Below are 22,915 nucleotides of genomic sequence, written 5' to 3'. Positions count from 1 at the left end.
GTTAATCGTTTCCCCGACCTTATTTTCGGAATTCGCGGGGTGGAAGCCACTTTCCGAGACTCCAAACAACACTCGGATTACAGAAAAAAATATTATTATAGAGAGGAACTCCTAGTGGTAGGCTACGCAATGGACTACTCCGTCTTCTCCTCGGCTTTCTTCCCCCGACGTGCCTTGCGATTCGCTTTTTCGACCGGATCTGCGAACCCATCTCCCCGCAAGAAGGCCAAGCCCTTACGCAGCCCACCGCCCTGAACCGCCGATGGTCTCGCCTCCAGAATAGACCCCATCAACGCCCACGACAGCACAAACAGCGCCAGCTCACCGCCCTTTCGGCCCTTCCACAGGCCTCGCTTGACGCCCGTTTTCCAAGCGGAGTCGACGGCCGCCCGGAAGAAGTACAGGAAGGTGCCGCGGCTGTTAAAGAATAGGAAAGGTAGCCCACCGATCGCGCCGCTGAGGAAAAACCGTTTAGTTGGGAGTGTCGAGCGAGGTAGGGAGCTGTTTAGGAGGCAGACGCTGCCCCAGGCAGAGCCAACCGCTGCGGAGAGCACGACCGTCAGGGTTATGATCCGCTTAGATAGGGTGTTCACCGAGGTGATGGGTTGGGCCAGAATCGTCTTGATGCGAGGGATGCTCAGGGCCAGGGTCAACGCTGTGAGAAACCGAGCGAGCTTCGGCACTGACAGGAGGATGTGATGCAGGAAGGCCGTGCTGCAGGTCGGGACACTAGGGTGCAGCAACGCACAGGACAGATGCGAGATCGAGGGATGAGCTGGGCCGGTGATTGGGGAGATGGCCTTGACCAAGGACGGCAGGGTGTTGGGGTCTGCGGGGTGTAGAATGGGAGACACAAATGCGCTTGATTTGATCAGCAATGACTTGTAAACCTTTCTAGATTGACTTACGGCCAGCGCAAATCCGCAATAGAAGCAAGTGAGTCCACAATCTCTTCCTTCTCCGGCCAGGGCACATTGCTAGGCAGCGACTCCGGTCGGCTCTGGATATAGCTCGGCGAGAGCTTCAGAATGACATTACCGAACCACTATTGATCGCACCATTAGCACTGTACTTTCCGCAGTCCCCTCAACCTCACAAAAAAGCCTACCTTGGGTGTAGTCTCCCGATCAAAGACAAACGCGTGAAACAGCTGCGCACACGACACGGGCATAAGCAGCCAGCTGCCGAACCACCAGGGCCGCTTATCCAAATACCCTTTCTCATCGAGGACATTAAAGAGAAACTCCAAGCTGCGCGTGCTGGTGTAGATGGCTGCCGTAAGGCGGAGCTGGTCCTGCGGGCAGATGCCCAGCGCGAAACCTGCCAGACTGGCTCCGATGGCAGGGGCGAAGCGCGAGGTTAACGCGCGCGAGACCTGTGGGTTTCTCTCGCAGAAGGGACGGGCATCATCCGTGCGCAGGTTCGCGCGCAGTCGGACGAGGAAGCGGTAGAGGATTCGGTGAATGAGGAGGAGGAGGGATAGGGAGAGGGAAAGGCGTAAGTTTGGGGAGCGGAGGAGAGAGGTGCGTGTTTTTGACCTGAAGAAATCAAAGATAGATGTGTAAGTAGGTTGATGTCAAAATAACAAAGATTTTCTTTGAAGTAGAAGGAAAGGAAGACCTACTTTTCAGCGCCACCTCTCACCCTTGCAAGAACCAGATCTGTCAACTTGAGCGCCAGACTCGACCCCAAGAACACACGCAGCGACGCGCGGACAGCGGCTTCGCTGTGTCTATTTCTGGGACGGGAGAGGGCATCGTATCGTGATGGCGAGGGTAGCTTGTTCTGCAAAGCTGGCGGAAAGCGCGAGAGGGCGGCTTTGTGAAGGAAGCGATATTCCTTAGGGTTGAGAGAAATGCGAAGCAAGTCACGTACCACGGGAGGCACGTCGCTTACATCGGCTGTGTCCGCGGTGGACATGGTTGCGGTGGTGGGGTAAAGGGGGAATAGAGAAAGGGAAGAAGAGTTGAGAATGACGAGGGAGCTGAGTTGGTTGTCTCCGCTTCACTTGACCTCGGCACATTATTTAGGTTGGACAGTTCACCGACCGAGTGACTGACCGGATGGGTACGTTGGATCTAGGATGGATTGAGTGGTTTGCAGTGAGAATCTATATAAATACCTAGTCGGATCACGGAATTTTATGTTGATTTGGATTTCCAGGAGAGCGTGTGGTAGCGTCTTCCCCAGGATTTCCCCAGATTTCACATGCGCAGTACTAACTATACTCAAGCAAGTCCGGATATCGTTCATTAAGGACGGGGATGACAGAGCAAGAAGAAACCACCACGACCAGACACCCCAAACAGGCCAGAGGCAAAAAAGCAAAAAAAGGGGGAAGATAAGTAGGTCTAGATACAAGGGAAATGAAGAGACGGAAACACTCGTAGTCACATCGTTAACCGGCCTTAAACAAACTCCAAAGTCCAGTCAGGAAGAAACAAGGATCACCAGAAACTACACCATCCGATCCAGTGCTGGCAGATGTTCTCGACGTTTGTGGCTTGTGCGAGCAACTTGTCCACCTGGTCGCTGATACCCAGCTCCTCGTAGTGCTTGAAGTCGCGACCCGTCAGCTTCTCCTTGACTCGCGCAAGCACTTGCAGGGCCCGGGCGTTTTGTGCCTCGCGCGCCTCCTGAGGGACGTTCTCCTGAGCATCGAGGATGCCGCCCTCGAGGATAGATGGCCGGCGCGGGCGAGAGAAGTTGCTCGGCTGAACTCCGTGTTCGAGGTTGATACCCTCGATGATCGACTGTCGGCGTTCAGCCGTCAGTGATACGCGGTCGGGGGACTCTTGTGCACCAAGACGCCAGTTGATCAAGGGGTCGTGAATGAACTAGATAGGAAATTAATTGGCTGGGAGACATGGGGGGGAAAGGGAAAAAAAACTTACGGCTTCCAGAACAGCCATCAACGAGTCCTTGTTCTCCCGCAGGACACGCATAACAGCCTCGCAGGTGATACGATAGCTTCCCTCGATGTTGCTGACCTCCATGGCGAAAGTCAACATGCGTGTAAGTCGGAATGGCACTCGTTCGGGATACTTCTCCCGGTGCATCGCCACCTCGAAACAGTCACCGAAATCGATGTGGACAACCCGGCCAGTTGTGCGATCCAGAAGCAAGTTCGAAGGATGCCGATCTCCCAGACCAAGGATATACCCGACCATGGACATGACGCCAAGAGACCGAGTATAATTGGTACGCCGCTCCAGCCAAGACTCGGAGCTCTTGCTCTTGAGCCATAACACGCGGTACAGATCTTTGCCGGTGGTATTGTCCATCGCATAACCAAACACTTCAACCTTCTGCATAAGAGTGAGGCTGTCATAGTCCGGTGCCATCTGAAGCATGATGCGGTGCTCGATGTTAAGCAGAATACGGCGGCTCTCACGATATTCTTTGATGAGGGCGTGCAGGGTGTCACTGTTCCACACCCAACCCAGCAGACCAGAACTCTGGGACAATGGAATGGCGGGGAAGCGCTGTACTGAGAGATGGCGCTTGAAGCTCTCGCCATCGTTGTCGAGAAGAGTATTAATCAGACCAAAGAGCTGCATGACTCTCTCATCCTGTCGAATATCCTCGTGTCCCTTGACAAGATACATGTAAGAGCTTCCGTTACTGCCCTTGAGCGTCATGCGTCGCGGGCGTTTCTTCGTCTGGAGGACATGCAGGATCGGATCAAAGCTCATAATTCGAATCACTGGGCGGCCACTCTGGTACGTTCCGGGCACAGCAAGGTCAAGATCGGAACAATCCTTGAGTCGAGGGGAGACGTATTTGAGGTCAAGAATGGAAAGTTGGGGAAGTTGACGGCTGATCTTGCGGAACACTGTGTAATAAAGATCCCACGCTTGGTTCAGATCACCAATCTCTTCTGTGTCGCGATAGAGCATGCAGTAGTGCCTAGCCTCCGCGAGATCGCGCCCGAAAGCTTGCGCGAAGGATACCTCTCGGAGCGTCTCGGCCCCCTGGTCCAGCATATCATGGAGAGGCGCAAGCGTAGCGAACATGCCTTCGACGTTGTGGTCACCAAAGTAGAGACGGGAAGCCTCCTCCAAACCTTCATGCCAGAGTTCGTGCCACAGTACCGCGACCCGGATCAATTCATGGGACACAAGATCGGCTTGCTCGACGAGTTTGGCACTGTGCTGGCGCATACTTTCCATGATGTTGCTCGCAGACTGTGAGCGCCGAGTGACGTTTGACTTCATTGCCACAGTCAACGGATACACCAAAGCCTGTGGGTGTGCTTTTCCGACCTCGGCAAGCAATCTATGAACGGAACCGCGAACCCGGATGTTGGGCTGGTTGATCCGCGCGATCAGCTGAGGAGTAACGGCGAGCCAAGTATCGATGTTGACTGCAGTAAACCCTTCCGTGACGACCGTGTTGACTTCATGGTCACCGCCGTGGGTGAACCAGAGCGTAAGCAGACGCAGAGTGTCTTGCAGAGACGATGTTGAAGACAAGGCAATAGACCGGAGGAAACCACGGATGGCAGGGATGACATGCTCCGTCACAATGTGTGCTGGAACTGGTGCAGGTACACCATCCCGGCTCGCTTGACTGGCAATTGTCGTGACGACTTCGAAGTTCGCCAATGCCCAGGAGTGCCACGCTTTGTACGAATCACGGTTGTACTGGGTCGCAGCCGAGTACGCGCTGAGGACATCACGGACATTTTCTGCACGCCAATCGCCTCTCTGAAGGGTTGTCTGCCATTCGCCTTGCCGCAGGTAGCTCTTGGAAAGAAGCTTCCGGAATTTGGCAACGTCGCCAATCCGTTCGCGCACACCCGTGGCATCTGCATGATTCGATTCTGTGATGCCGTTGACGCCATTGATACCGTGGTGGTCGGCGGCGTGCGTGAGCGCATTGTACTTGGACAGGTCATCGGTCAACCCAGAGGTAAACTCTTTCAGCGATGTGAGAGCTTCTTGTTGGTGGCCACTTGCCCAGTTGAACTTGAGTCGAGCGTAGGTGACCTCGGGAGGTGCGATAGTTCGCGTGCCATTGGCGTCAGCGATGACTGTCTCTAGTGCCGCCAACGATCGTTCCGCGAGCCCCATGCGGTTAGATTTGCGGCACAGGTTGGCGAACTTGATTGACATATCGAGATCCTCGCGAGGAGCAGTCACGAGTGCCCGAACCTTGAGCATCCGCTGCCAGACTTCTACGTTCTGCTGGCAACCCAGCAGGCGATGGTTCCAGGTTTGGCGGATGGCTTCTTGTTTCTCGGGATCACCCACGTTTTGTTTGTAAGTGATGATTTCCTCCAGTTCGGCAAGCATCTGGACTCGGACAACGACGTTGTAAGCGCGATTATACGATTCTCCAAGCAGCGCTGACAGTTCGGTATCCAGGCCGTTCCGAGCCTTTTCGATATACATGTTGGCCTCGTCGAATTGGTTGCGGTGGATGGCGAGAATAGCCCCGAAAAACGATCGATCGGGAGACTGTTCCTTCATGACTCCAAGGTAAGAATCCATCAACTCCCACTGGCGTCGGCCCCAGGCGGCGGCAGCAGCCAGAGGAGCAATAGCCCTGCGATGCTCCAAGGATGCCTGGTTCCACTTCTCTTGAGCAAGATCTGAAAGCACCTTCCACTCTCCAAGAGCGTGCAGACATCGCATCTTACCCATCGTGATGCCAAATGAATCCGGATCGGTTTTCTCTCGTCGCTTATAGGCAGCGAGGGCTTCATCCCAGCGCTGGAGTTTCTCGAACCAGGTTTCCTTAAGCTCCACATCGCGATATGCTTGAGCTTTGCGAAGGATACCGATGGCGGCATCCGACTGCTGCAACTGGTTGTTGATTGTGATCAACGCCTCAACAGCACCCGAGTTCTGATCCTGTTCAAACTCTAGCTCTTTGTAGTGAAGAGCTTTGGCGAAGGCATGGCATTTGGCGGCGTATTTACCAAGGGTCCGGATGTCGATGGGAAGGGCCTTGTCGTCGTGCTCCATGAACTCGGCAAGATTCAACAAAATCTGCAGGATCTCCGGGGGAATGTTCGGAGATGTAAGAGCCTTCTCAATCGATCGAACCAACTCCTCTTGGTATTGATCATACAGCTCAGTCCAACATGACACAAACGCGGCGTTGAAAAGATCTCTTGCCAATGGTTGATAGATACCGGCCAAGCTGGCACAAGCTCTCAGGGCCGGAGAAGGAGATTCCTTCAGAAGCTCAACGCTGAACCGACGTATCCACTCCTGCCAATCCTCACGGGTGGACTTTTGTGAGGCGTCCCATGCATTTTTGAGATGTTGTTGGTTCACCACAATCTTCTTTTGTCCGATTTCAGCGAAGTTGTTGTCATCAGTCATGGAAGCGTAGTTCTGCTCCGGGTTTAAGTCCTGAGGAAGCCCCTCACCCTTCTGGAGCTTCGTCACCAAAACCTGGTAGTTGACGTGAGTGATCTGATGATGCTTGAGGACTTTGTTCAAAAGATGGATGTAGTGCGTAAAGTCCTGGCCAAGTTGAAAGATAAGAGCACAAATGCAGTCCATAGCAGCCTGGCGCAAGAGGCGGTCGCTGCCAGCCACAACACGAGATAGGGAATGCACCATGAGAGATGCAAAGTCAGAAACATTGACTTGTCGTGACAGTTTTGTCAGACTGTCGATTGCGGACTTGCGGATGCTCTGCGGGTTTTGCGATCGATCGAACAGGCGAACAATAGCAGGGATGATGAGATGCATGTATTCCTCTCCACTGGAACCAAAAATCAAAAAGGCATGGAGGATCCTTTCTGATGGTTGGCGACGTGGTGTAGTATCCTTCTCAAGTGTGTCCAGCATCAAGGGCACCAGACCAGCAAGATACTTTCGGAATTCCCCTTCCAACGACTTGGCAACGGCTTCCACCAACGACACGATGGTGCCCTGTACCTGGTATGATGCATCCCAATATTCGCGAACGACCTCGATAATCTCTGGCAGAAACGCGCGGATATGTTGTCTGACAATGTTAACTAAGATAGCCATCTGGTTGAAGTAAGACTCGAGACGGCTAGCCGGAGAGCTTCTGATCACCGAGATGAAGCCTGGGATGATTTGGCTCAAAAATGGCACACACTTCAAACCCAGAGTCTTGAAGATGGTAACAATGGCATCGATGACCGCTGAATGATATTGAGCAAGAGAGTTTTCGCGCAGGATGTTCTGCATCAGAGTATGAATGACCACCGTAGGATAGTATTCTTCATTGGACGGCGTGAGGCCCTGCATGATCAGAGCGACATCGGACACGTTCTGGATTTCGTTGATGTGATGAACATCTGGCTCAATCTCACTGATCTGCTGGTACTTGTATGGATCAAGGGCACCGAGGACACCAAGTAGTTTGATGGTCTCTTTGCGTAGGGACCCTGTCTGTTCCGTTTTGATGATGGTGATGAGTACGGCAAGCAGATGAGGATATTCGAGGTAAGGTTCGATCACGTAGCCCGAGTTGCTGGCTAACTGTCCCAGTGTCCGCAACGCGGATTCCCGTTTTGTATGCGAAGAAAGATCCTGAAGAGAATCCAAGATGATGGGCATAATCTGCGGCAAGTATCGCCTCATTTCAGCACCGCCTACGTTGGCAAGCTCACCCACGGCCTTCAATGTAGTAGCCGCCACGCCCGGATTGCCGTCCGTCGCCTTGGGTAGCAATGCGGTCACCATGGGATCGACATACGACCGTATCAACTTGGTCGCATTAGAGACAAATAAGCTGATGAGCTGGGCCGTTTCTTCCTTCTGGCGGGCCGTATTGGCAAACCCAAGTCCAGTCAGAAGATTGACCAGCAATTTTCGGAGTGGTGGGAAAACATAGGCCGGGTTGACACTGGAGAGTCGGCCAATGATGCATATTGAGGCTTCTTTGACGGCGAAAACTTCGTCATTGACGGCCAAGAACAAACACCGGATGTTCTCGGGGCGTGCAAGATGGCGATCAAATTTGCGATCTAATGACCACAGTACTGTGCGGCGGATCTCCGGGTCAGGATCGCCGACACCAACGGTCAGCAACTTGTCGATGACCTCGCTGACGACCTGTATTGAGTGCCCGCTGGTTTGGTTGATAATGGGATCATGCACAAACAGCTGACAGCAGGTGAGAGCCGACGCCTTTCGAATCTCGGGGCTGTCATTTTCCACGTAGTTGATGGCAACGTCGCGCACAAACTCATTCAGGATGTGACCAGAAAAGTCAAAGCTTCCCAAAGTGTGAAGAGCGAGTGCAATCTCCGAGTCCGAGTGGACCTCGTGAAGTGCAAAGTCCTTTGCGAAAGATGGCATTGGCGGAAGTCGATTTTCTGGGCATCCGAGCGGCCGGAACGGCGTGCCACAGAGGATGATGCTTAGCATATCGAGAAGTTTTTCTTGGATGGTAGGTTTGATAGGAGGAATGTAGTGTGCCATATCGACCAACGCCTGTGTCAAAGACTCACTGAGACCGCAGGCAAATATCGGGTCGAGCAAAGCTTCGATGTACTTGCTGAGCGCTTGTCCTACAGCAAGGGAAAGCATACTAATGCACTCAAACATGGGCGCCTCGACGACCCCCGCTCGGTTTCTCGCTTTCATCGCAAGACCCTCCCGGATGTAAATGATGATCCCGTCCAGATATTGGGCGATGGCGGGACCCACTGCGTTCGCAATATTCCCGATCGCAATGAAGGCCGCATTCCTTTCCTTGTCCCTCTTGAGTTGCGCTTGTAGGTAGATCATGAATCGGTGCAGATATATCTCCGTAAAATCGACAGGGGCGTAGGAGGCAAGGATAGGAATGGTCAGGACGACCTGGGTGCGAATCTTGGGGTCGCGGTGGTCCTTGAGGCGAAGGACAATCTCGCAGGCGTTGCGGTAGTGCTCATTCATAAACATTGTGCCTTTCAGAATCAGCGCTTTGAGAATGAGAAGGGATCCATGGATCCACTCGACATTGTGAGATTTCAAGCCTAGCAGAGCCTCGTCGTAGATTCTCGCAAACCATTGCTGGCGGACCTGGATATCTCGGGCCGCAATGATCTCGAAGCATTCGCCCACAGCCTCTGCAGCGGTTTCTCGGATGAGGACTTTGGGGTCCCGCAGCGCGACCCAAACCAGTTCGAAGATCTGCGGTACGAAGCCGTAGAGCAAGGTCGGTGATCCCTTGGCCAGTTCTCGGATGACGAGCACAGCGGCAAAGCGACGACTCTCCTGACGCTCCGACTGAAGCCATTCCAGCGCCGATTGGATTTCACTTTCTACCAGTTCTGCCGTCAGGGCTCCGCCAGGCTTCGCTAGACGGCCCAGCGACCGGGCCGCGTAGACCAATACCACGTTATCATTGCTGCGAAGGGCGCTGCGCAGGTAGCTGGCAAAACGAGTGGTTTTCTGGGCGGCATCGACTCCATCGAAATCGATTAGGCGGTCGAGCGCGAGGAGGCCGCCGATTCTCTCATTGGCATCGCTGCCGGTTACAACCAGCTGGGCGATGCGTTGGCTGACCGTATTGTAAAACTCGACAAATTTCTCCGGGGCCCAGTCTGGATGGAAAGAAGAGAAATGTCAGTAGGATGCTTTGGGGGGTCAAAGTGGGCTCGATCGCATACCCCGTGAGACGGAGAGGACGTTGTCGTAGAGCTCGTAGGCAGCTCGCACCCTGGTCTCCTCGTTCTTGGATTTGAGCTCAGTGAACAGCCGCTGGGTCACATCTGTGATGGGACCTGCTTGTGCCATGGTGAGCCACAACACACCCCAGAGACATTGGAAGCCAATGTCGGAAAGTGGAAAGTGAAGGTGGGAAGGACGTGAGGTCAGGTGGTCGGGGAGGTCGTGTTAGGCGCACGGGCCACTTGGTGTTTGTCACCACGAGAGCAGGGCCTACGGTCTAGTAGTGCACGAAGTATAGGAAACATGCTTGGTATCCATTGTTATTACAATGATTGATGATGTCTCTGTCGTGAATGGGTAATTTGCATCCGGTCTGTGAAGTATATGTCCAGTGCGATATCGATTCTCCAACGATGCACACCGAAACAGGATATCTCACCGTTCAGTCCTAGCCGTAGTTAACCGCGTATCTAAGCAGGGTTATATAATATGATTCAGGCAAAATAATTAGCCATTCAAGGGGAAAGCGGTATTTGTAATCCAACGATATGGTGGGGAACATGACGAGATCGAGGGGTATCCTGATAAAGCCCAACTCTCCTTCCTTCCAACCAACTTTCCTCTCTCACACTCTAACATAGACATCATCATGGTGAAGGTACTCTTGACTGGTATGCAAAATGCAGCTCTAAGCCTAGATTTTTCGGCATTGGCTCACTATATTCTCAGGAGGCAGTGGCTTCATCGCCGCTCACATTGTTGATATCCTGCTGCAGCATGGGTATGAGCCCCTCACTCAATTAACATAACCAACTCTGACTGGAAAATCAGCTTCGATACTGTCGTCACAGTCCGCTCCGAGGAGAAGGGCAAGCGCATTATCGATGCTCATCCCGACACGCCCAAGGAGAAGCTGTCCTATGTGGTTGTGAAAGATGTTGCCAAAGATGGTGCCTTCGACGAGGTAACATTGGACTTTGTTTTATCATGCCTAGATACTAACATGTATAGGCGGTCAAATCCAACCCTCCCTTTACCTATGTCCTTCATACGGCAAGCCCTTTCCATTTTAATGTTGCAGACCCGCGCAAAGACTTCCTGGACCCCGCAATCAACGGAACCACGGGAATCCTAAAAGCAATCAAAGCATACGCGCCCACCGTCAAGCGAGTGGTCATCACTTCGTCCTTTGCGGCCATTGTGAACCCGAAGAATCATCCCAAGGTCTACAGCGAAAAGGACTGGAATCCGGTCACCTGGGAGGAGGCCATGGACCATTCCAATGTCTACCGGGCTAGCAAGACCTTTGCCGAGAAAGCAGCCTGGGACTTTGTCGAGAATGAGAAGCCCAATTTCGATATTGCCACCATCAACCCTCCCCTCGTGCTGGGACCTATCGTTCATTACCTCAACTCCCTCGAGGCCATCAATACGTCCAACCAGCGGATTCGGGATCTCATCCAGGGCAAGATGAAGGAGGGCCTCGCCCCGACGGGGACCTACCTGTGGGTGGATGTCCGGGATGTAGCACTTGCACACGTCCGAGCCATCGAAGTGCCCGAGGCTGGCGGACAGAGATTCTTTGTCGTGGCTGGCTATTATTCCAACAAGGTTCTGGCGGATAATATCCGTGAGACACACCCGGAATTGGAGTCGAAGCTGCCTCCCAAAGACTCCCCAGATGACACTCCTTCCGGCATCTATGACATTGACAATTCGAGATCCAAGGAGGTGCTGGGGCTGAAATATCGCTCGCTGAAGGAGACGGTCTCAGAGACGGTTACTTCATTGCAGGCAGTGGGCGCTTAGATTGTCAGACGGAGAATATATATATATATATATATACAGGAAATTTAAATCTCGATTCCTTTAGAGATTTCTATTGTATCTCTTTGCGAAGACATGCAAGGTCGAAATGCGTAGAGAGCTAACTAACGACATGATTATTTACTTCCTCTTGGCAAACCTGCGTGTTTGGTCTCTACGTTCTGCCGGATCCGCATCCTCGACTTTTCCTCTCCGACTCGTTCGGGACAATTCCATCGTCACAGCAAGATGGCATCCGCCAGGTTATCGCCAACGGCGAATCTCTTGCGGAAGTCCCGCCTGTTTGCCCTTCCGCCGGCCTTAAACCCGCCTCAGGATCCGCCAACGTCCAAGGCTGTCCGCGAATCCGACACCGCGACGCTCCCTTACCCGATTCGAGCCTCGATCGTGACACCGCGAACATCACTAGCCAAGGGTGATTGGGGTCTGAAGCGGGCGCTACCGGCAAAGTCGACTTCAGAAAAATCTTCAAGACCGATCGTCCGGTTGAACGCTCTTGACACCTATGAACATGTCACCGACTTTGACTCTGCCGCGGACCACACCCTTACCCTTCAAAAGTTCCAAGAGCTGCACATGCCTATATCGCTTCCCTTCGAGATGAAATATGCGACGAACGTTATGCCGGAGCACAGAAGTCCCTTCGAACAATCCCTCGACAACTCCGAGACTAGCAAGGGCCTGGGCGAACCGGGAGTCAAGCAATACCGACACACCGGACCTTGGCTGGCTGGACTGACGGAAGCCGAGTTCGCAACCTACCTGACCACAGTAAGCCGTCGGAAGCCTGAGCTTCTGCGACAACTACGTGACCAATTGGTTGAGAAGCGCATCGCCGAGGCCCGGAAAAAGGCCCAAGACAACGGCGAGGATTTGGAAACGCTCGCTCCTCCCACCGTCACGGAAGAGGACTTCCAACGGTATCTCAAGACCTTGCGCGCAAACCCGACCGAGATGGGACCCGTGCTCTTTAAAATGTTGGACCTTTCATCGTCTCCGGATCGGCCCAATGACCGCGTTGCGAACACCGCTTACGAGGCTCCCGGGACGAATCTTGCGGCCATCGACTACGCCAAGAACGGTCCTCCGCGCACACATCCCTCTGCGGGCCTGTCATATTCGCGGTCGCACGCTCTGATATACAACCACCCCAAGTACGGACCGCAAGTCACCCAGAAGCCGGTCCAGGCCCGCATTTTGCGTCCAAAGGGCCGGTTCAGGGGGCGTGCGTCCAGGGCCGTTGCGGGTGTGGGTGGTATTGCAGTGGAGGATTTGAACGGGATGACCTTCCATACCGACATGCCGGCTGGCCTGATGTCCTTCGACGCGTCCATCCCCGGCGGTGCCAAATACTGGGCCAGTCCAATTCGGGCCTCCATTGATGCCGCTGGCCGAATTCGCCTAGTGTCTAACCGCGCTTCGGAAATGGCCAAGCTTCCTTACGGTATTGAAGAATACAAGCCAGCTGAAGGCACGAATGTCTCAGACGTTGCCCGTGGTGCTCACGGTCGGGTCCCTCGATTGGACCGGAGCCCGTTGAACCAGGCGCGTTGGACGACTCCGGCGAACCGACCGACTCGGCAGCCCATGAAGGGCACGGAGGATGTGGCTCGCAGCCTTGTGGAGAAACTTGGATCTTAGGGCGCAGCATTGTACGATTAGAACTGGTGGCGTAAAGCCACTCCTATTATTATTCCTGTTGTGATATAGTTAAATCGAGCCTCCATTTCATCTGTACTTTACGTCCATGCCTGATTTATCGGGCATCATAATATTATGTAACCATGGTATATTCACGTGACCGCTTAGGGCTAGGGCTGGTCACACACAAGCGAAACCCATCCAAGTCTGAACTCTGCCTCTCTTCGATCATACATCCAGCCAACAACCGCCAACATGGGTCGCGTCAGGACTAAGGTGAGCATCCTATCGTGAACGCCTTCCCTCACGGAATATCCTTCTAATATTTCTTTTCCTCCAGACCGTCAAGCGCTCCGCCAAGGTCATCATCGAGCGTTACTACCCCAAGTTGACTCTCGACTTCGAGACCAACAAGCGCATCTGCGATGAGATCGCCATCATTGCCTCGAAGCGTCTTCGCAACAAGGTGAGAAAACACACAATTCCGCATTATGATCTGCCGTAACTGACCTTTTTGACTAGATCGCTGGCTACACCACCCACCTGATGAAGCGTATTCAGCGTGGCCCCGTCCGCGGTATCTCCTTCAAGCTCCAGGAGGAGGAGCGTGAGCGCAAGGACCAGTACGTCCCTGAGATCTCCGCTCTGGACGTCTCCCAGACCGAGTCCGGCCAGCTGGATGTCGACACCGAGACCAAGGATCTGCTCAAGTCGATGGGCGTAAGTCAAACCCAACTACACCTTCTCAAAACACATTCACTAAATGACCCTCTCCACAGTTCGACAACCTCAAGGTCAACGTCGTCACCGTCAGCCAGCAGCAGGTTGCTGAGCGCCCTCGCCGCTTCGGTCCCCGCTAAATGCACCCACCACACCCTACCAAAAACCCCCAAAATTCATGTCTTGTCTCTGTTCGGTCGACTCCTGGCGTTTATCCGATAACCCACTGGCTTGCGTGTCTTCGCTCGACTTATCTTAGGTTCTAAGAATGGAGGCTATGCAAAGATGAGGAATGAAAACTATGATTCTCTGAGATCGGTGTCGCTGATTCTCTCTCCATGAGGGTTGATGCTTGATTGCCAATTACTCTTCCTGGCCGTGTCTGCCTCTCGGGGCAGATCCACGTAGGATTCAGCAGGCTGATGGCCTGTCTGGAGAAGACCTTCGGTTGGTCGGGACTGCACGTGTTTTCTGGGCAGGTTCTGTCTGGAAAACAAGACGAATGGTCATTTGTAGAGATGTAGGATTTCGTAGATACACATTGCTGCCCCTGGGTATAAAAACAAAAGCAACGGCAAGACAAAGAAAAAAACAAAACGCCTAAGAACATCGCAATGCTCAAATGCTACGCCACGGTCTGTGCCGTCTGTCAAATCTGATCGAGCACGTCCCCATCATCATCGGCCGGCTGCTGCCCCCGTTCCTCCGAAGGCACATAGCCCTCAATGGAACCTCCAGTGGCATCCTCCGGCCGCAGTTGAGGAGCAGCAACCGGGTGATCCAGCTCACGTTCCTTTTCCTTGATCTGAACATCCACACGACCATTTCGAAAGACAAGACCGGTATCACCGCGCTCCAAAGCAAGGTCCTTCCCGTGGTCGGTATCTTGCAACGTCAAGTTGCCCAATCCCAATTCCGCCGTAACATCTTCCTTCCCCTCCATGTCCTTGGACGATGAGCCTGTAGTAGTCGGAATAGTCGCAGCAGCAGCGGCCTCCTGCATTCGCTTCGCACGCGCCTCCTCCAGGAGCAGAATATTCCGATTTCGCTTATCCCCCGCGCGCCTCTCCCAAACCGGCTCCTCAGCAAGCTGCACACGAATAAACAGTGCCCTCTCTGCACAATCATCAGAGCACCACTTCTCCAACTTCTCCTGCGGGACGATATCCATACTGCGTCCACGGCCACCAGGCCCACTCCCCTTGGCACCCCATTTGAACTTGAAGCTGCCCTGCTGTGCAGAACTACCCTCCTCCTTGCGATGCCTGCGCGGACAGAGCCCGTAGCCGCAGAGCTGGTCGTAGTTCCGCTCCAGGGTCAGGTTGTCGTAGTCGCTGGGGCGGAAAGGGATTAGGGCTGCTTTGAAGGTGCGCGCATCTTCGGGGGAGGGCGTGGCGGGGTCGGCGGATGGAGAGGTCGGCAGCGTGACTAGATCCAGGATCCGGTCGAGGATCAGGTTCTCGGTATCTTTTTGGGCTTGGATTTGGTGGGCGTGCTGCAGAGCGATGTCGAGATGTTGGGCTGTGGCGCCAGGTCGGGCGAGCAGGTACTTTTCTTGCTCTTCGGGAGTGAGTTCGGACGGTGGTGCTGGGCGAGGTTGTTGCGCGTTGGCAGCGGCGTAGGCGGTGGGTAGAGAGGTTTTCAGAGTGGACTGTTGTGCTCGGTCTGGGGGGTTGGCCATGGTGGGCGATGGGGGTGGGATGGGATAGGTTAGGGTTGGTTGGAGGAAGAGAGAGAAAAGTGGCCGAGGTGAGAAGTTTGGGTCGCGAGCAAAGAGGCAAATTCCCCCGGATTGTGATGAGGGAGGCGCCCAATGAGCTGGGTGCTGAGCTGGCAGTCTGGGTGGTAATGATGAATTAACTAGTGAACTATGCGTTAGCTGTCGTCCATTCCATTCTGCGAATGAGAAGCGCATGCCGTCTCTTCTATACATCGGGTGACGTCGGCCTCGGGCAGCTGCTGACTGGGGGTATAGATGAAACTCGTCAGACAGACCAGACCGACAATAATAATCTCGACTTGACGCTTACCATGTATCATCATAGTCCCTACAACCAATACCACAATAATAATAGCAGCGTTCGTAGTCGATCTGCCCTGGTGGATCTCATCCCGCCAAGTGACGACCGACCACCTCACTAACTACTACTTCCTTCCCCCCATCCGTTTTCCACCCTTCCTCTCCATCGCCCTGGCCCTCCCATCATTCCCCCCGACTCACAATCTCTGGCCTGGTCCAAGGCTGCTCAGTCCTTTGTGTTTCAGCCGGTGTGTTTCCACTGTCCCCTCCTCCCATCCATTCTCCCCCCCCCCCCCCCCCTCATCGTCATCTCCTAGCAGGCAGCACCGCCTATGTTTCATCCACGCTGACTGCCCTCACCCCGTCCGTGACACAGCAATTTAATCCTCCCACTGCATGCTACAAGTCTCAGAGCCGGTGCTTCGTCTTGTACAGTCCGCCACCCCTCGCCAGTGACCACCTTTACACCGGTGGTTCCGTATCGCCCATTGTTCTGCCCCTCCCCCCCTCTCCTCTCAGTCCCGTCTTGAGCGAGAGTTCCAACGGACCAGATGTCCAGCCCGCCGTTCACGGTGAAAGCCGTCTTCGAGTATGCGTCGGGCCATGATGACGACCTCAGCTTTCCGATTGGCCAAGTCCTGACCGTCACCGCCGAGGAGGATGCTGAGTGGTACTATGGTGTATACACAGACAGCTCGGGGGCCAAGCAGGAAGGTATCTTCCCCAAGAATTTCGTCGAACGGTATGAGCCTCCCGCTCCTCCGCGCCCATCGCGCCCGACCAGGCCGAAGAAGGAGGCTGAACCTGCTCCCCCGCCCGAGCCGGCCGCGGTGGAATCCCCTGTCGTGGAGAGCAAGTCGCAGCTGGAGCCAGAGGTAGAGGAGCAGGCCGCCGCGGAAGAGTCTGCGCCTCCTCAGCCAGCTCCTACTCAATCCCCGTCGCAGGCGGCCTCGTCTCCGCCGGCGGCACAACCGGCGGCCCCTCCACCTCCTACGGCCTCCAAGCCCCCGCCTCCGGCTGTCGCAGAGAAACCGAGCGGTTCGTCGTTCAAGGATCGCATTGCGGCCTTCAATAAGCCCGCCGCGGCACCAGTTACACCTTTCAAGCCCGGCGGCTCGTCGGCGTCCTTCATTAAGAAACCATTCGTGCCGGCTCCTCCCAGCAAGGATTCTTACGTCCCTCCACCACGGGAGCCTGTCCCCAAAGTATACAAGCGGGAAGAAGACCCTCAAATCCAGGAACAAATTGCTCGCGAGCCTCCCGTCTCTGAGAGCCGGCCGCCGCTGCCGCTTCCCACTGAAGCGCCGGCGGAGAGCGAAGAAGACCAGCCCAAGCCCACCAGTCTTAAGGATAGAATTGCGCTCCTGCAAAAACAGCAACTGGAACAGGCTCAGCGTCATGCGGAGGCGGCCCAGAAAAAGAAAAGCCGCGACCTCCAAAGAAACAGGCTGAGGAGCCGGCTGTTCCGGCGAAGCCTGGAGAGGAGCTTGAAGAACCTGGAACAACTGAAGCTTCAGGGGCTGCGCGTGATCCGAGTGTCGATACTTTGAGGGGTGGTGATCCCTTTTCGCCGACTGAGGAGATGGTCAGTGATACCAACGACGCCGACTATTCTGCTGCAGCAGACTCCGAGGATGCTGGAGAAACTTCCACCAGCAAGGATGAGGATGAGGAGCGTTCTTATCCAAGCATCCAGCGTCAGCCATCGACTCGCTCTGTGGAACAACAAGGCGACGAGGCGGATGTCGAAGAAGAGACCGGTGAAGAAGAGGAGGAAGATATGGATCCTGAAACCCGACGCAGGATGGAACTGCGAAACCGCATGGCCAAGATGAGCGGTGGAATGGGCATGATGGGTCTCTTCGGACCTCCCGGAGGCATGCCGGCTCCTGGAGCTCGCAAGCCCAAGACTCCTGGCGAGTCAGAGAAGAGACTCGGAGAGCCGGAGGTTACCTCTCCTACCAATGCTCCCCCGGTCCCTATGATTCCAATGCCTGGGATGAGCATTGGCAGCAAGCCTGCCCCTCCGTCTGCCGATGTTGAGAAGGAAGAAGAAGAGCCCCTGGCAACCCCTGTGTCTGAGCAGCATCCTGCATATGAGGTTGCTGACGTGGAAGATACTGTCCACGAGGGTGCTCTGCCCCGTAGGTCTACGGACCGGGCTCCACCAGTTCCTCCATCTCGTGGTAAGATGATTGAATACCTGTTTGTGGTATCGCCAGCTAACCTAGCATAATGCACAGCTCCCGCTCCACCACCCCGAGACTCCCGCCCCGTCCCACCTCCTGTGCCAGTTGAACATCCTGCTTCTCCTCCGCCAGTTCCTGGAGGTAGGTCATGCTTACTTCTTTTCCATATGGAAATGCTTACGTTTGATACAGGTCGACCGGCTGCTCCGCTCCCTAAATCCACAGATACCGGAGAGGAGTCAGATGATGAGCTGTCTATCCATACGAGGAACATGTCACTGAGCGCTGCTCCCCCAGCAGTTCCTGCGCCAGCGATACCTGACCACCTTGACTCTCGCCGCTCCTCAGTCTACGACACAACGTCTACCATTGGGTCAACTCCAACTACGGAGAAGGATAAGAGACATAGTCGCCCCCCTCCTCCCATCCCGCAAAATCCGCCTATGCCGCCATCGCAAGGCCGCGCTCCTCCCCCACCACCCCGGGATCAGCTACGCCGCCGGTCCACTGCTGATAGTCGCGGCAGTGCCATCTCCGCACCCCGGCAGGCAGGGGATGACGCAGAAGGCGAGGTCACCGAGTACGACGGAGATTATGACACCGATATTGCCTCCTCGGCGAAGTTCAAGGACGCACTGAAGTCCCACGAGCGTGACTCCAGCTTCGATGAGGGCACGATCACCGACGACCATTCTCTCCACTCGCCCCTAGGCCCCCAGGAAACCCGCACGGCTCCACCGCCGCCTCCAACTGCCCCTAGGGCAGTCCCACCTCCTCCTCCGAGTCAGCCACCACGAAATGCTCGCGCATCCATCGACACGCCTAGAGGACCGCCTCCGCCTCCGCCACCCAAGGAGTCATCGGGTGGTGATGACGAGGAGTACGATCCTTTCAATTACTCTGCACCTCAACACGGCCTGCCTACTCCACCACCTCTCCCTCAAGGTCGGCGACCAGAGGCACCCCCTCCAGTTCCGCAAGCACCGGCCGCTGACGACGAGGATGATCTCTACGATGCGTCTCCCGTGCAGAGCCCGCAAAGCTACTCTACATCGCAACGTGAGAAACGGCCTTCCCTCGCTCCACCGCCGCCGCCGAGCCAAGCGCCAGCCATTCCATCTCCATCCACGTCGCGAAGCCAGCGTCAGTCTATGGATTTTATGAGAGCCCAGCCCAACGTCCGGCGATCTATGGATGTTTCTCGTCCGTCTGTGGATCAGGGATACATTGCCCAGGACATTGATCTTGCTGAGAATACTCTTTGGTGGACGCAGCCCAATACCCCTCCGCCAGTTTTCCAGAACCGCAAAGATCTTCTCTATGAGATCGAAGAGTCTTCCTCCACGAAGCGAGGTGGCAAGACAACGGTGTCCAAGGATGTCTATGTGCTTTTCTTTGATTATTCTCAGACCGTGGTGACGGTGCAATTCGATGTCAAAAACCCTGCCGACGCCTCCCTGGAGCAGCGCCAGGAATCCCCGCCTCTCCAGCCCCGGCAGGACCAGCTCGAAGAGGCGCACGTCCAACTCGGCACCCGAATCTCCGAGGCCATCAACTCAATCCAAAACACGACGGTGGGCGACGGTACTCCCTTCGGATTGGTTCAGCACCTACTCAGCCCCCTGCCTGATGCGCTACTCCCCGTCGGCACACGAGCCTATGGCGCATTGGTCTACTCAAACCTGGCCAACGCGTCTGTTACCCAGAACGACGAGATCCGCGCCGGTGACATCGTCAGCTTCCGCAATGCCCGGTTCCAGGGACACCGCGGCACGATGCACCAGAAGTACAGTAACGAGGTGGGCAAGCCGGACCACGTCGGCATCGTCGTTGACTGGGACGGCACAAAGAAGAAGATCCGGGCCTGGGAACAGGGTCGCGAGAGCAAGAAGGTCAAGATGGAAAGCTTCAAGCTGGGTGACCTGCGCAGTGGCGAGTGCAAAGTGTGGCGCGTGATGTCGCGCAACTGGGTGGGCTGGGAGACCAGCAAATAAGTCCTCCTTCTTCTTTGTTCTACATTGATGATTTAGGTGGGGATTGTGGTTGTATGAGTGGAATATGGCTCTTCTCTCTCCTGTCTATCTTCTTCTTGCCCTTTCTGTCTTCTCCGTGTCCCCTTGTATCTAGGGGGTCACCCGCTGCTTCTGGGTGGGTAATGGGAGAGAAAGCAGCAAAGATGTCTTTTTTTGTGTCATGGAGAATTGAGCGAGCGTTCTTTTTCTTTTCCTTTCATGTGGTAAATTTTTACATGACTTCATCTATACTTGGTTCTGCTCTGGCACCGCCGAGATCTTCCCTTCGCTTGAGTCTTCACAGGTGTTAGTGAATCTCATTCATCTCGATGTATATTCTTCCACGTCCATGTAGTCCGAGGGTTGATACAAGTCACATGATTTTGTCCGCCTGGGGCAGCAGTGGCGCTTATCCCATCCCGTATCGCGCAGCTATCGCAACTTCTCCAATCCAACCCAACTCCAGCTTTTCCCCCACCCCTCGTCTCTCATTAGCACCACAGACTTCAAAATGGGTGGCGGTGATCTGAATCTGAAGAAGTGAGTACTCTGAACGTCATTTCTGCCTATCCTTCTCTCCTCTCTCCCCCCCTCTCTCTCTCTCCCATCTCTACCTCTTCACAAATTCAACAAAGAACTAACCACCAACTCCCATCAGATCATGGCACCCCTCGCTACTACGCAACCAAGAGCGCGTCTGGGCCGAAGAAAAGAAAGCCCTCGATGAGCGCAAACGGATCGACCAGCTCCGGCGCGAGCGTGAAGAAGAGCGCCAGATCCAAGAGCTGCAGCGTCTCCAAGAATCCTCCGGCAAGGGCAAGCAGCAGAGCCGCGTTGATTGGATGTATCAGGCGCCTTCGGGCGCGACGGGCCAGTACTCTGAGGAGATGGAGGGGTACTTGCTTGGCAAGCGGAGGATTGATGGGATCTTGCTGAAGAACGATACGGATAATAAGAAATTGGAGAAGGGGGCAGATGTTGCAAATGGTGCTGGTACTGGTGCTGCTCCTACTCTTGGCGTGGTTTCGGCGAGGGATACCATGACGAAGGTTATGAATGATCCGTTGCTGGAGGTTAAGAAGAGGGAGCAGGCCGCTTATGAGGCTGCGGTGAAGGAGCAGTTGAGGAGGAAGGAGAGGGAGGAGAAACGTGGCGGTCGTGATTCCGGGCGTGAGAGGGAGAGAGATCGTGATCGTGAGCGGGATCGCCATTCCAAGCGCAGACGATACAGTGATGAGGCCGAGGATGACCGTCGGCATCGGCACCACCACCGCTCGTCGCACCGTCATCGGTCGAGGTCGCCTGCTTCGCCGGAGAGGTCGTCGCACCGTCGACACAGGAGTGAGCGAGACCATGAACATCGAGATGGCCGACGACGTGGAGAAGATCGTGATCGTGATCAGGACCGTGACAGGACGAACGATGATAGAGCCCGTCGAGATGATCGTGACCGTCGAGACAACCGTGATCGAGACCACGAACGAGATCGTCGCGGCCCCCGTGAAAGACGCGACCCCCGTGAAAGACGCGACTCATATTCCAACCGCCACCGTGATGAACGACGCGACTCAGATACGCGGCGGCGTTCGCCATCTCCGCTTCCAACGCAAGACCGGAACAACCGCGAGTACGCTAACAACAACAACCGGCGTGACCGAGACCGTACTTCTGCACCATCCAACAATATCCCCAAGAACAACAGACCTGCACCCGACCAAAAGGATCTAGACGAAGAGCGCCGCCGCAAGCTGGCAGAGATGCAATCCAACGCCAGCGAAATGGAGCATGGTCGCCGCCAGCGCATCGCCGAGATCACTGCCGAAGAAGAGAATCAACGAGAGGTGGACGAGCGGCAGCGCTCGGATAAGGGCCGGTTTGTCTCGCAGCTGCATCAGCGCGCACAGGAGGATAGTTTAGATGAGCGCATTCGGAGGGGGCGTGGTGGGTATGCTAAGATTGAGGCGGATTGAGGATTTTCTTTATCTTTCACGTCGTTTGGTTCTTTCCTTTTTTCAACGAATCTTTCCTCGTCTCATGGATACGTGCGTCTACGTCTTAGTGTTTAGTCCCCTATTCCCAGTTTGTGGCTGTGGATTCTACTACCTTCATGGATATCAGTTAAATGGACATTCCTCTTATTATCATGCACTCTTCATATTCCTGTCCCGACCATGCGAACACTGCTATTGTTGAGTGTTGCGAATCTTCTCGTTCTCAGGCAGAGCCTATTTCACCATCCATTTCGGTTCGAGAACCTGCTGAACAGAGTGTCGATTCTCCGGTCTGACGGACAGCGTTGTGCGCAGCATCGAAGAAAGAGCATCTTGTTCGTTTGATCCAAGAGGCGGCATTCCTTCCTGTATTCGGAGTTTATGCACGCTTGTCTCAAAGCGAATCTCTAATGCTTGATATTGGGGTTGGGCTCTTTGGTTGCATAGTAGGAAGTCGAAGCTGGGAGGTTGCATGGGTATCGCAGCCGCGTGAATTGCTGATGATCTCGCTTGGGAATAAGAACATCGCTTCAGAGGGGGGTATTACGAGCAGATGGGAAGAAGCCCTATTAGAGCCTCCCATTGTACTTGCTATGGTTTGGCGCAGGGTGCCACTAACCTCCTTAAGCAAACGGTGCTGCGCCAAGACACGGCAAAATACGAGCGCTCAGCTCCATCAACAATAAGTACGAAGAAGACCAGAGGTTTTCAGAAGATGGGGTCAGACCTGGCTAAATCTTTCCGTACTCTTTATATTCCGTTCCCTTTAGGCTGCTTCGAGAAAGAACGTCTTGGATTGAAAAATACAAGAGTCTACTAGGTCTTTACAGGATGAAACAAACGCTCGTGTTCTTGACCTTGACTGTTTTTGTCATTACGTGCTTGTCCCAGTCTGTTCTTGATGAACTCCCAAATTGCGCTG

The 22,915-nt window shown here is 54.6% G+C and overlaps 8 protein-coding genes across 8 annotated transcripts; 5 read left to right on the top strand and 3 right to left on the bottom strand.

Moving 5' to 3' along the window:
• Positions 1 to 134: 134 nt before the first annotated feature.
• Positions 135 to 1,920, bottom strand: N7510_009912 (uncharacterized protein; the record flags this gene model as incomplete). The annotated part of the gene is made up of 4 exons (XM_056981837.1): positions 135 to 861; positions 909 to 1,045; positions 1,109 to 1,538; positions 1,625 to 1,920. The coding sequence occupies 4 exons, from the start codon at positions 1,918 to 1,920 to the stop codon at positions 135 to 137; spliced, it is 1,590 nt and encodes a 529-aa protein (XP_056829673.1).
• Positions 1,921 to 2,447: 527 nt separating this feature from the next.
• tor (putative TOR pathway phosphatidylinositol 3-kinase TorA) lies at positions 2,448 to 9,719 on the bottom strand (the record flags this gene model as incomplete). The annotated part of the gene is made up of 3 exons (XM_056981836.1): positions 2,448 to 2,837; positions 2,895 to 9,526; positions 9,593 to 9,719. 3 exons carry the CDS (start codon positions 9,717 to 9,719, stop codon positions 2,448 to 2,450), a joined length of 7,149 nt encoding a protein of 2,382 aa, XP_056829672.1.
• Positions 9,720 to 10,242: 523 nt separating this feature from the next.
• On the top strand, positions 10,243 to 11,402 carry N7510_009910 (SDR family oxidoreductase; the record flags this gene model as incomplete). Its single annotated transcript, XM_056981835.1, has 4 exons — positions 10,243 to 10,264; positions 10,323 to 10,374; positions 10,425 to 10,557; positions 10,605 to 11,402. 4 exons carry the CDS (start codon positions 10,243 to 10,245, stop codon positions 11,400 to 11,402), a joined length of 1,005 nt encoding a protein of 334 aa, XP_056829671.1.
• A 246-nt stretch (positions 11,403 to 11,648) lies between these two features.
• On the top strand, positions 11,649 to 13,061 carry N7510_009909 (mitochondrial 37S ribosomal protein bS1m; the record flags this gene model as incomplete). Its single annotated transcript, XM_056981834.1, has 1 exon — positions 11,649 to 13,061. The coding sequence occupies one exon, from the start codon at positions 11,649 to 11,651 to the stop codon at positions 13,059 to 13,061; it is 1,413 nt and encodes a 470-aa protein (XP_056829670.1).
• A 255-nt stretch (positions 13,062 to 13,316) lies between these two features.
• Positions 13,317 to 13,921, top strand: N7510_009908 (40S ribosomal protein eS17; the record flags this gene model as incomplete). The annotated part of the gene is made up of 4 exons (XM_056981833.1): positions 13,317 to 13,337; positions 13,402 to 13,527; positions 13,584 to 13,781; positions 13,841 to 13,921. 4 exons carry the CDS (start codon positions 13,317 to 13,319, stop codon positions 13,919 to 13,921), a joined length of 426 nt encoding a protein of 141 aa, XP_056829669.1.
• Positions 13,922 to 14,430: 509 nt separating this feature from the next.
• N7510_009907 (Rtr1/RPAP2 family protein phosphatase) lies at positions 14,431 to 15,462 on the bottom strand (the record flags this gene model as incomplete). The annotated part of the gene is made up of 1 exon (XM_056981832.1): positions 14,431 to 15,462. The coding sequence occupies one exon, from the start codon at positions 15,460 to 15,462 to the stop codon at positions 14,431 to 14,433; it is 1,032 nt and encodes a 343-aa protein (XP_056829668.1).
• An 890-nt stretch (positions 15,463 to 16,352) lies between these two features.
• Positions 16,353 to 19,984, top strand: N7510_009906 (SH3 domain protein; the record flags this gene model as incomplete). The annotated part of the gene is made up of 4 exons (XM_056981831.1): positions 16,353 to 17,142; positions 17,196 to 17,987; positions 18,045 to 18,131; positions 18,183 to 19,984. 4 exons carry the CDS (start codon positions 16,353 to 16,355, stop codon positions 19,982 to 19,984), a joined length of 3,471 nt encoding a protein of 1,156 aa, XP_056829667.1.
• Positions 19,985 to 20,513: 529 nt separating this feature from the next.
• Positions 20,514 to 21,972, top strand: cwc25 (U2-type spliceosomal complex subunit CWC25; the record flags this gene model as incomplete). Its single annotated transcript, XM_056981830.1, has 2 exons — positions 20,514 to 20,542; positions 20,661 to 21,972. 2 exons carry the CDS (start codon positions 20,514 to 20,516, stop codon positions 21,970 to 21,972), a joined length of 1,341 nt encoding a protein of 446 aa, XP_056829666.1.
• Between the last annotated feature and the right edge of the window lie 943 nt (positions 21,973 to 22,915).

Source organism: Penicillium lagena, assembly GCF_028827675.1.
Source record: "Penicillium lagena strain IBT 129212 chromosome Unknown utg000007l_segment0_segment0, whole genome shotgun sequence".
Taxonomy (NCBI): Eukaryota; Fungi; Ascomycota; class Eurotiomycetes; order Eurotiales; family Aspergillaceae; genus Penicillium; species Penicillium lagena.
This window is presented reverse-complemented; position numbering and strand designations above follow the sequence as displayed.